Source organism: Mustela erminea, chromosome 20 (genome assembly GCF_009829155.1).
Source record: "Mustela erminea isolate mMusErm1 chromosome 20, mMusErm1.Pri, whole genome shotgun sequence".
Lineage (NCBI taxonomy): Eukaryota > Metazoa > Chordata > Mammalia > Carnivora > Mustelidae > Mustela > Mustela erminea.
The window spans coordinates 33569470-33581950 of NC_045633.1; the positions used below are offsets into that span (position 1 = coordinate 33569470).

At 51.4% G+C, this 12481-nt stretch overlaps 1 protein-coding gene across 3 annotated transcripts in view; it reads left to right on the forward strand.

The window, feature by feature from the left end:
• STYXL1 (serine/threonine/tyrosine interacting like 1) overlaps positions 1-12481 on the forward strand; it is a 60171-nt gene that overhangs the window by 763 nt on the left and 46927 nt on the right. Inside the window, exons 1-2 of one of the 3 annotated variants that reach the window (XM_032328670.1) lie at positions 15-235; positions 10841-10944. In XM_032328670.1, coding sequence (XP_032184561.1) covers positions 10842-10944 — 103 coding nt within the window. In that variant the 5' untranslated portion in view covers positions 15-235; position 10841. Of the gene's footprint in view, positions 1-14; positions 236-7015; positions 7056-10840; positions 10945-12481 lie in introns of those variants that run through there. The other 2 variants (XM_032328669.1, XM_032328668.1) reach the window with 2 other exon arrangements.

The window sequence follows — 12481 nt, forward strand, 5'->3', positions numbered from 1 at the left end:
CCCCGCCCACCTCCCAGATCTCGCGGTATCCGGTCCGTCGGGGCTCCGCGAGGAAGGAAGGTGCAGGGCCGCTTCCTGCGCACGGGGAGCGTGGTCCGGGCGGGGTCGTAGCGCGCCTCGCGTTCCGTGCGGCCGCTGGGGGAGACGCGGTCGCGAGTGGGAGGGACAGTCCGCACCAGACAGGTGGAAGAGGACGGGATTTAGGCTGGAAGAGCCTTAGAGGAGCCGTTTCCAGGTGGGGCTCCACACGCAGGCTCTGACAAGGAGACAGGTCAAGGTCGCGCTGCGGGCCAGGCGGAGAGGGTGCGGTCCGGGCCCTGGACCTCAGCCCAGACCACCCCTCCTGCTCCTGGCTCCGGAAGGCTCTGGGAAGGAGCGTGCGGAGAGGAGGTTGAGTTTTGGGGGTGGAGTGGGAGGATGGGGTCCCCCGTGATCAGTCATTTCGGTGCAAAGCGCCCCTCCCCCCATCCTCCGACCCCGCACCGCCCAGCAGCCAGTGCCCGCGTCCCTCAGGGGGCACAGGACCCGCACAGACCCCGCCAGTGAGAATGGTGGACGCAGCCCCGAGGGCCAGGCCCTGCTCCACGAGTTTGCGGGAGAGCAGCCTCGTGTTGCAGGACGAGGAGCCTGGTATCGAGGTGGTAACTTGCAGGGTCCCCCGGCCCCTGCTCCTCAGGTCTGCGCAGCCACATTGTTGCAGCTTTAGGTGTGGAAGGACCTGGGGCTGGGTTTGTTGAGTTGATCCGGAGGGAAACGCGAAGCTGCGGTTCTGGCTCCCCAGGAATGTATCGTTTACATTGACAAGTTGAATTAGAAGCTTCGTTCCCCCGCCCCGCCCCCACATCTCATCAATTTTCTGGAAATCCCGAATTCCTCAAGGAGTTCAGGCAGGTGGGGCAGAGGAGTGTGCCGCAGGCTGGTGGTTTCACAAGAGCCGCCCCATTTTCTGCCTTCTAAGGAGCTGAGTCTATGCGGGGGAGACCTATGTTGCAGGCATCATGATTGGGGCAACATTCGGGAAGTTAAGAACTATGGTGGGAGCGAAAGGAGGTGACTTTTTTTTTTTTTTAAGATTTTATTTATTTGACAGGCAGAGAGGGGGAAGTGGGTTCCCTGCTGAGCAGAGACCCCGATGCAGGGCACCCAGGACCCTGAGATCGTGACCTGAGCCCAAGGCAGAGGCCCAACCCACGGAGCCACCCAGGTGCCCCAGGAGGTGCATCTAATCCACCTTTGGGGTGGGGGCCATGTGAGAACCACCTCAGGATCAAACAGGGAGGTAGAGACATTCAGGAAGGAGTTACTCCGGGGGACCATTCAGCTGCAGGAGGGCGAGATCCTCCTCACCTGGGCATGGGAGTTCAAGTGTTTAGATGAGAAGGGCCCAAAGTCAAACCTGGGGGTGGAAAAACCCAAGTCTATGGATGGTGAACAGATCCTCTCCGGGAGTGGGGGACATGCAGAGGAGCAGCGTCCTTTATCTTAACACTGTTTTCTGGTTCATCACTTACTACATCTTAATCACTGGAACTGAGAGTTCCTTGTGGTCAGATAATGTCTGTCCTCTCTGAGTCTTTATTGTCCAGCCACAGCACCGGGCCGAGAGTGGGTCTCTGTTTTGGAAGAGTTGGATAGTTTTAGATAAGGCTGGCCAAAGCAGGGCGTGCAGGACCTCCAAAGGTTCGTTGAGAAGCTTGTATTTTATTCGTGGGGCAGTAAGTGTTCATCAGAGGTCTTTATGAGGCCACCGGGTTTATGAGGAAGATCGGATTGATCTTCGTGTGCCAAGGCTTCCAGTGGAAAGATACGGAGGGCAGGGAGATTGTTCAGGAGGCTGTCTTAGGAGAGAAAGACCTGAGTTATGATGGTGGCCATAGAAATGGAGGGAGTAGGGCAAATGAGGAAGCAGTCTCCAGGAGAGAATTGATTAGTCTGTGCCTATCTGGGTTTAAGCAGTGAACGTAAGGGATGAAGAACATCAGGCCGAGAGACGTTATCTCTGTGTAGAAATGGGATTTGGGGATGTGGGGAAGGAGAGTTGGCTGGAGGAAAAGGTAAAGAGTCCGTTTACATGGTTTGGATGGGAAGGGATGGTGAGTCGTCCACATAGAACTGCCAGTGGGCAGATGGGGAGTTACTCCAACATGAAATGTGGGACTGAATGCCGGAGAGAGGGTAGGGACGAAGGCATCTCTGTAAAGGGGAGAGGGGAGGCCATGAGACAGAGGAGAATCCTAGATTCTCCGGCTCACTCCCAGCACCGGGGGTTAAGTCCTTCCCCATCCCTGCCAAGTGCTCTACTCAAGGCCACCCCAAATGACTTGACTGTCAGGAAAACCAGCCTCACATTCAGTTCCCAGCTTCTTCCTTTCCATCCCAAGATGGTTCATAACCGTATTAACCGCTACTGTATTAAGCACTGACTCTGCTTTGCAAAGCATGTGTACTTCACACTGAACATGTTTAGGAAGCCCCTTGCAGTCCTAAAACAGGTTTGTCCTCTTCCCACACATTCTTGCTTTATTTCTTTGCCTGTTCTTGGGTCCCCCCGAGGCACGAGGACAGACTCGTCATTGCCTCCATGTCCAGTTTACAGTAGTTGTCAAATCTCAACTTGATTCAGTGTCAAAACTTCTCTTCCCCTCTCAAGCTTGCTTTAGGCTCCTACTCTTGGAGGGGAAGGTGCTGGGCTTCTCCATTTCCCCATCTTCCTTCCTCACAGCCCCTCCTCCCCCGATAGACTGTGGCTTCGGAGCCTTGGAGGTTGTAGAAGTAGACATGGAGGAAGGCAATTCCCCTTGTCATGTGGCATTAGTATTCTGAGCCAGACAGGAGTTTGTAGCAGATCCCCTCCATGTGGTGCTTTTGGGGTGCGGTACCTTTGACCTAGGTGGTGATGCCTCAGTCTCGCTGCTTTCCATTGTTCCTTCAGGCCCTGGTTTCTGGAATTCTGTACTACCTGCAGCTGACCGATCGTTCCCCCAGGTGGCAAGTCTTGGGCAAAGTCTCTTTACAATGGCTTCTGGTTGACTGCCTTCTCTTGCCCGTATTTGATCTACAGGAAACACTTATGCCTCCTTTGCCCCAACAATCCTGGGGGATGTGTGGTGCAGGGCATTTCAGATGCCTCTGCCTCTCCAGGTAGCCAGCCTCAGACTTTTCCAGCACCAGCCTCTCTGCCTACACTAGCTCCAGGGGGCGCCGGCCAAGCTATTCGGAGGGTTTTCTGGTTTCATGAATTGTTTCAAGCAAGCTAAGGCTTGTGAGTGCTGGAATTCAGAAGGATGCTAATGGAGAGAGAAAGCTTTGAGATTACCGAAAGGAGAGAAGGTTTAGGTGGAAGAGGATGAGGTCAGAGGATTCCAGGAGGAAGCGTGAAGCCCCCTCACCCCTACTGCCCCCAGGGACAGCTGGCCGAAGAGGGCGGTTCGCACTCAGGGGACTTACCCCTCCCGAGCAAGAACCAGGAAATGAGAGAAGTTGCTCCATGGGGACCCAAGGAGGGCTGAGGAGGTTTGGATAATAGTTACAGCAATTGGGAAAATTCTGGGCAAATGAGCAGCGAGACAGACATTTGCTGGTAGCTGTGGAGGCCGGGCTGAATTCCGCAGGATGTACTTTATGTGTGTCCTAGTCCACATGGTTCCCACAGCCCAGACCCCACACCAAGGTCATCCCTGCGTAGGTAGGGCTACACACAGAGGCTCCTATTCACACACACCTGCATACTCGTATCCCTGAACACAGAGGCACCTGGATCTACCTGGGATTCCTTTTTATGGCCACATAGTTTACATACAATACAGTATACAGATTTTAAGTGTTCAGTTGGATGGTTTTGACAATTTACGCCGTTAACCACCACCCCCCAAAACAATCTGTAGAACATTTTCATTGTTCCAGAAAGTTCCTTCATGCTCCTTTCCAGCAGTCCCCGAGGACTGCTACTTCCTGATTCCTATCCCCATAGCTTCATTTTTGTCTGTTCTGATATATTTTTGTACACACGTGCGAGTACACCAACCCCCTCCTTGCCCTACTCCGCACATATGCAAGCCGCACACCCCACATCTGCTGACCGCTTTGTGCCTTACAGTAAGCTTGGACCACGGTTACAGACTATCCTGTTCTTGCTGCGATGCCAGTATATGCTAACCTACCTTATCGTCAACCCTAAAATCGAAACTCAAGTGATGTGCTTTATTTATATTTTTGTTATTTTTATTAACATATAATGTATTATTTGCCCCAGGGGTACAGGTGTGTGAATCATCAGGCTTACACATTTCACAGCACTCACCATAGCACGTACCCTCCCCAATGTCCATCATCCAGCCACCCTATCCCTGACTCCCCACCACCCAGCAACCCTCAGTTTGTTTCCTGGATTAAGAGTCTCTTATGATTTGTCTCCCTCCTGATTCCATCTTGTTTCATTTTTTTCCTTCCCTAGCCCCCACGACCCCCACCCTGCCTCTCAAATTCCTCATATCAGAGAGATCATAATTGTCTTTCTCTGATTGACTTATTTCGCTCAGCGTAATACCCTCTAGTTCCATCCACATCGTCGTAAATGACAAGCTTTCATTTCTTTTGATGGCTGCATAGTATTCCATTGTATACGTATACTACATCTTCTTGATCCGTTCATCTGTTGATGGACATCTAGGTTCTTTCTATCGTTTGGCTATTGTGGACATTGTTGCTATAAACATTTGGGTGCACATGCCCCTTTGGATCACTACCTTTGCATCTTTAGGATTCATACGCAGTAGTGCGATTGCTGGGTCATAGGGTAGCTCTATTTTCAACTTTTTGAGGAACCTCCATGCTGTTTTCCAGAGTGGCTGTACCAGCTTGCATTCCCACCAACATTGTAGGAGGGTTCCCCTTTTTCCACATCCTCGCCAACATCTGTCGTTTCCTGACTGGTTCATTTTCGCCATTCTGACTGGTGTGAGCTGGTATCTCACTGTGGTTTTGATTTGTATTTCCCTGATGCCGGGTGACGTGGAGCACTTTTTGATGGGTCTGTTGGCCGTCTGGATGTCTTCTTTGCAGAAGAGTGTTAAGAGTGATATTTTATTTTATTTATTTTTTTTAAAGATTTTATTTATTTATTTGACAGAGAGAAATCACAAGTAGATGGAGAGGCAGGCAGAGAGAGAGAGGGAAGCAGGCTCCCTGCTGAGCAGAGAGCCCGATGCAGGACTCGATCCCAGGACCCTGAGATCATGACCTGAGCCGAAGGCAGCGGCTTAACCCACTGAGCCACCCAGGCGCCCCAATAAGAGTGAGATTTTAAAGTGATATTTTAAACCTCTTCTTTCGGATCCTTGGAGCTAGTGAAAAGTCAGAAAGGTAATCACTCCACCTTGCACAGGAGTTTTATTTTTCTCTAGGTGCTCTAGGATATTTTAAAATGGAACTGTATTTGGGTAAATAGCTTTAAGTAGCCATATTGTGGCTCATGCCTACCGGAAGCCCAAGGATTTGACTTTCAAGATACATTCCAGTGGAACAAGTGGGCAGTGGTGGCCTAGCAGGGGCAGAGGCAGCAGGAAGCACCAGGAGGAGCTCCCAAGAGCGGAGAAGATCGGGGTCAGGACCAGAGCCTGTAGTCTCCCCAGATCGGTCAGAGGTCAGGGAACTTGGAGCAAAGCCAAGTCCAGAGGCTGGTCAGGGCTGAGGATCTGTGTCAGGGGAGCGGAGGGTGCGGCCTAAGCCTGATCAAGGCGCAGAGGAGAAGCAAGTGCTGAGGGCAGAGTTGGAGGCGGTGAGACCAGATGTCATGGTCACAGCCTTTGGGACACCGCGTTACAGTTGACCGATCCCTGTGCCTGCCAGGTGAACTGCGTGGAACACACTCTCCCAGGACTGCGGGGGTCCCTCTCAGCTGTGTAGTGCGCCTAGGTTTGGGGATAGGGACGGGGGAGCGCCTGGGTCTGGGCCTCTGGCCCAAACTTGTTGCTTCTGAAATCCAGACATACATACTAGCGATCCCGAACAATAGGACCGGGTGCTTCTCTGAAACGAGAGACTGATAGCGAGGCCACTTCTCACCTCCACATCTCGGGGGTGCTCTAGCCTGCAGCTATGTCCTCTAGCTTTGCCAAGGTTCAGGCCACAAGGAAGGTGTCAGCTGGATCCCAGGATCCCAGATCCCTGGGGGAGCCTGCCCCTCAGGCAGCAGCCAGAGCTCCGTCCACTTACAAATATGGCCAGCCCCGTCCTGCTCCTTGGCCCAAGAGTCTCTGAATGGTCTGTGCCTCGCCTCTCCACCGGAAGCAAATGGCCATCAGCTGTGTCCGCCCAGACTGCCTGCCGCTGAGCAGTAGATCAGACTCTCTGTCCTGGAAGTCCTTTGAGAGGCCTGATGGGAGGCCTGGCCTCTGACACCTGTGCCATCAGTCAGAATGGGAAGGCCTCATGTGTTGGTCAAGGCCAGGGAGGGAAGAAGGGCTGAGTCTGGCCAGTTTCCAGCTTCATTTCCAGCCATGCTGACCCTTAAGGAAACATCCCTTCCCTGGTTGGCTTTTGTTCCCCAAATATAGACATGTGTTCTCACTGGAGTTGCGTTCAGTAGCCCGGCTGTGTCCAGACATCTCTGGGCCGACAGCCACACACAAACCTCCTGGTTTGGAGATCGGCCAGGTCCCTGCAGGGGAGGGTGAAGAACTTTCCTACCAGTGGATGTCCAGTATGCAAGGACCAGGCTGCTGCTGGCCCATGGCTCTCCCGATAGAGTTCGCGGCTTTGCTTGCCACCCAAAAAGCTGTGTGGATTTCCTGGCTGGTCAGTTCACAGGAAGGTCGGTCTCTCTGATCCCATGAAGCCAGATCTTCAAAGTGCTCCCTCTGGCCACTCTTCCCATCTGCCTGCCCCATTCACCTGCAAGGAGCATTACACTGAACCCCTCCTGAAAGTCTCCGAGTGCCATCTGTGCTTAAAGAATCCACAGGGAGATATCCTCAACTTGCCATTTTGATGCTATTGTTCTATACAGGTCACTAGGAAAGTCCCTACATATAAAACAGTGGCAGAAACCATACCAGGTCAGTGCTGCTAGCATGAAAATCTGACTAAGGAATCAAATCTTTTTTTTTTTTTTTTTTTCCCCTCTCTTTTTAAGATTATTTGGCAGAGAGAGCGCGAGCGCACAAGCAGGGGGAAAAGCAGGCTCCCTGCTGAGCAAGGAGCCTGATGTGGGATTTAATCTCAGGACCCAGAGATCATGACCTGAGCTGAAGGCAGACGATTAACCCACTGAGCCACCCAGGCATCAAATTTTTATTGTGAAATTCACACAAGAAAAAGACTTGAGCTTAGGAAAACTGATTTTGGCTAAACAAAATTGAAAGTAAAAAAAAAAAGTCAGAATGGGTTAACAGTGAAATATGAAATCAAGGAATTAAATTGGCTTAACGGAGCTCACCAAGGAAAATACCTTTGGCAGAAAATTGTCAGTGTTAGTTTAATGGTCTATGTAGAAGCTCAATGTCCAAGTATTCTTAGGACGCAAATGGCAGAGCCAGGAACATCTGAAACCTTATAGAGTTTGGAGCAGCGCTGAAAGTGGGGAGGTGAGCACTCTGTCCACCTGCCCAGGCTAGCAGCGCCCCGATCTCCGCTCACAGGGCTGCATCCTCTCTCTGAACTGTGTTGTTAGGTTAGGAACGGTCCTCTTCCTCCTTTATCAGCAGGTGAGGGCTGTCCTTGCTTGACCAGGAAGAGTGCTGCTTTTGGGAAGGAAAGGAGTCTGGAGGAGTTGGTTCCCAGAGCTGGCTTGACCCCTGGATGCCTGAAGACCATCCCCTCCCCCACTAGTGGATAAAGCGATGGAGGCTTTAGTGGGGAGAAAGCGGGTGGGAATTTGAGGATGGGCTCTGAGCTAGGGATGGGTTAGGTTAGGAGCCAGACTTTAGGTTGGCTTACGGAAGCTGTAGGACTAGATCCAAAGCTTGTCCTCTCTCCTCGACCCACGGCCTCCCAAATGCCCTGAGCACTGGGCTTTCTTTCAGGAACAGAGGATCTGGGATCTGACTGGGCACCGGTGGGAGTGGGGAGGTCCTTAGGTACAATCCACCAGTGGTATCGGTGGGTGTGGCATCAAGTCAAGGTGACCCCATCAGTGAGGAAGGCAGGAATGGTGACTAAGGATTTACTCAGTCCGTGCATGCTTCTTGAGTGTTACTGTGCACCAGAAATCCTGGGCACTGGGTGGGGATGCTGTGAACAAGGAGGACAAGGTCCCTGTCCTTGTGACCCATCCATTCCAGTGGGTGAAGATTGATGATAAGCAAACCAATGAGTGCAGTAATGTCGGATGGTGGCAGCCACGTAAAGATTAGATTGTAGGGAGAAAACCGGAAGCAGGAAGTATGACATCCTCCGAGAGAGAGGACAGTACCTTAGTCTAGGATGTTAGCCCTGGACCTGCAGCGAAGTGCTGGGTTTGGAATATAGTTAAGTACTGAAGCTAATCGATGGGGTGCGAGAAGCCAAGGAAAAGAGGAATTCAGGGTGTGGACTTGAGCAACTGGGTAGGTAATGGTGCTGTCCTCCGAGGCTGAAAAGGGAAAGACAGGTATTGGAGGCGGGGGCTCGTGTGGATGGAAAGTTCTGTTTTGGCCGTGTTGCATTTGAGACACCCATGAGACATCCAGGTGGGGTCCAGATCCGTGGAGACATCAAGTAAGGGCTACGATTTGGGACTCCCTGGTGTACAAATGGGATTCAGGTCCCTTAGGCTCTAGCTCTTAGGGCTGTGGTTCTCCAGTGGTGGGTGACTTGCCGCCTTCTGCCGGGGGACATCTGGCGACATCTGGAAACCTCTTTGGTGGTTACACCCAGGTTGGGGGAAATTGGCTACTGGTTGGAGGCCAGGGGTGCTGCTAGGAATCCTGCTGTACCCCCCCCCCCCCACAGCACGGAATTACCTGGCCCCGAATGCCAGTGGTACTGAGGTGGAGAGCCCTGTCCTAGAGCGAGTGTAGACGGAGAAGGAGAGAGAGGACAGCCCCAGGACCTGCCTAATGTGAGGAGGTAGAGCTTGCCCCACGGAGCACTGAGTGGGGTGTCCTGGAGGTGGAGAGTGTTGGGAAGGAGTGGAGCCGAACCGGTGGAGTGTAGACAGACTCCATCCTTCAAGCCCAGGGAGAAGCAACAAATGGCGTAGGCAAGACAGACATGGTTGATGACCTTGACAAAAGCGGTTCCTGTGGTCTGGTGGGTTAGAAGCTCCAGCTTGGAGAAGGTTGTATTTCTTCCCTGATCAGAATGTCTCGGGTGTGCTTTCATTAATCCACACCCAACAGGGAGGTTCTGTTATCGTGGCCTTACAGAACAGGCAATACTATTCCGCCCATTTTACAGAGGTAGAAACCGAGGCGCAGAGAGGCTAATTACTCCCCATGGTCAAGCAGCCCACAGTAAGTGGCACGGCTAGGAGGGTTTGGAGGGGAGGCATTGAAGGCAGTGAGCAGTGTCTCTGTACAGGAGAACGGAGTCGGGTACAGAGGAGGTTTGCCCGCTGATGGGAATGATCCATGTGGAGGCTGAAATGGACCATGTTGGAGGGGAGGCTGAGAACCGAAGTCTGAGTTCCTCAGGATCTCAGGATCTCAGGATCCCAGGGCCCATGTTGAGTGGTTGACCTTTCCCAGGAGCCCTCACCGTTTTGAGCAAGATTAACCCTAGACTCCCCTTCTCTCCCACATGCCCGCCCCCCACCACAACCCCACGAGGCAGCTCTCTGTAGCTGCCCACCCTGCTAACAGGTAGCCTCCTTGTAGGAAGTGGCTGCGTGGCCCCAGCCCTTCCCACTCCGTGTCTTGGGGCACCAGAGGCCAGATGGGCTCGGGAACCAGGATTGCAAGTAAGGGCAGCCCTGCGGTCAGGAGCCAGAGCCCGGGCTGGCTGGGCAGTTCTATCAGTACACATCAGCGATTTTCCTACCCAAACTTGACTGCCACCATCCTTATCCTAAGCCTACAAGGCTGTCCCCAGGGTCTTCGCTCATCACTCTCTCCCTGCCGTGGTCACTGCACCAGCCTCCTGTAGACTCTCCCGAGGACTGAGTGTTCTTGCTTGCTTCACCCTCTCTCCCGTCTCTACCCGGCTGAGTCTTGGCATAGCCTCCCGATTCGGGAGGCTCAGCGAGCGAGGGCTGTCTGGGAGGTGACTGCTAACAGCCTCAACTAGATGATGCCCTCCTGTTAGCGCATCCGACAACGGCTGCTTCTTCGGTAGCCCTGTTCCCGCGTATAATGTGGTTTTTTTGGTGCGGTGTCTGGGCTGTAAACTTCACAAGGCTGGGTCTAGTTTACCAGTTATTTCCGGGACCTGGCACACAGTAGGTGCTCAGTCCCTATTTGCTGAAAGAGGAAATGAATCGCTGACTGTGTTATAGCCCGTTTGGCATTTCTCTGGCTGGCGCCTACATGTTGCATTCAACCCGTTATTCCGCTCAGCACACCTCTTAGTACAGATTCTTGAAGCTTGCCTGATCCCCCGTGTGATTACTTCCATCTTTGTCTGAAGGCGTATAAAGGAGTTTAATCCGGTATCTTTGGCACCATTCATTTCAAATAGAAAGCTAGGGACGCCTGGGTGGCTCAGTGGGTTAAGCCGCTGCCTTCGGCTCAGGTCGTGATCTCAGGGTCCTGGGATCGAGCCCCGCATCGGGCTCCCTGCTCAGTGGGGAGCCTGCTTCCCCCCACCCCTCTGCCTGCCTCTCTGCCTGCTTGTGATCTCTCTCTCTCTGTAAAATAAATAAAATATTAAAAAAAAAAAAAAGAAAGCGATACTAAACTTGTATGTTATTGGTTCATCCCAATAGGATGGCTGGTTTGGTGTTGTGTGAACCGACAGAGCTTTACAACATCCTGAATCAGGTCACAAAACTATCCCGACTGACTGAACCCAACTATCTCTGCTTATTGGGTAAGTGCCTTAAACACACACACACACACACACACACACACACAACCTATGTTGTGTTCAGTGCCCTTCAAATACCATTTTAGGTAAAGCAACAAACTTATGAGACTTGGGGAATAAACGACTTTGGAAAACTCTTTTGCTTAAAATGCTACCACTAATTGTCACTTGACTTGGAATGAACTCCAGATGAAATGTAGAAGTTCTTGGAAGACGTGTGTTCTTATTGAGTGAAACATCTCAAACATCTAACACCTACATAGTAAGGCTAATAAATGCCCATGTACCATTGCTCAGATGTAACATGATAAACGTTACGCATAGATATGTACCCCTCTTTTGTGCCCCCATCCCAAACCCATTGCTTCTCCTCCCCCAAAGATGACATCTTCTGTATTTCTTACCTTTTTACTATATATGTGCAGGCATCCCAAAATGTGAGGCTTAAACATTTACACACATTGTACCATCATGTACAATTACTCTGCAACTTGCTTTTTCTTGAAGTTTTTGAAGTCCCCCCCACCCCCAAACCTAAATGGGAAGATCTGTTTTAACTGTGAGTTGGGGCAGCAGCCATTCCTAATCGGTTGTGGCGTGCTGCCGGCATTTGTGTTTCTGTTCAGAACAGTGCGGCACGGCCCGGGAGACCCTTGACCTCTTATTTACATGCAGGAGTTTCTTCCGGATGCCTCCCTAGACATGGAATTGCAAGTTGCAAGTTCTGCTTCATTACATTGTCCAGTTGCCTTTCCAAAAAAGACTGTATCCGTCTGCATTCCTGTCCTCTGTGTAGGAAACATACCTACCCCTACCTGGTTTTGTCAGCCTTTAGAATTTTTGCAGTCTGATTGGTGTGAACTTGTGCTGTAATGTTTGCTCCCCCCATTTAAAAAAAATTGTGATAAAATACACATAAAACGTACCAACGTTTTTAAAAAAAGATTTTATTTATTTGACAGAGAGAGAGAGAGAGATCCCAAGTAGGCAGAGAGGCAGGCAGAGAGAGAGGGGGAAGCAGGCTCCCCGCTGAGCAGAGAGCCCAATGTGAAGTTTGATCCCAGGACCCTGAGATCATGACCTGAGCCAAAGGCAGAGGCCCAACCCACTGAGCCACCCAGGTGCCCCCAAAATACCAATTTTCAAATGTACAATTCAGAGGTGTTAAACATGTGCATATTTTACTGCCTTATGGGCACCACTTTCCCTCTCTGTAACTCTTCTCTTGTAAACTCAGAAACGAGCTCTGTACCCATTAAATACTAACGGTCCTTCCTCAATCCCTTAATCCCCTGGAGATTCCCTTTCTCCCTTCTGTCTCTATGATTTTGACGGCTGTAGGGCACATAGGTGGTATCCTACAGTATTTGTCTTTTGGCTTATTTCATTGAGTGCATCGTGATGTCCTTGAGGTTTGTCCTATGGTAGCGTTTTGCTGTCTTCCTCTTTAAGGCTGACTAATATTCCATTGTGTGGATATACCGCATTTCCCCTGTCCATTTATTTATCAGCGGACACTGGGGTTGTTTCCACATCCTAG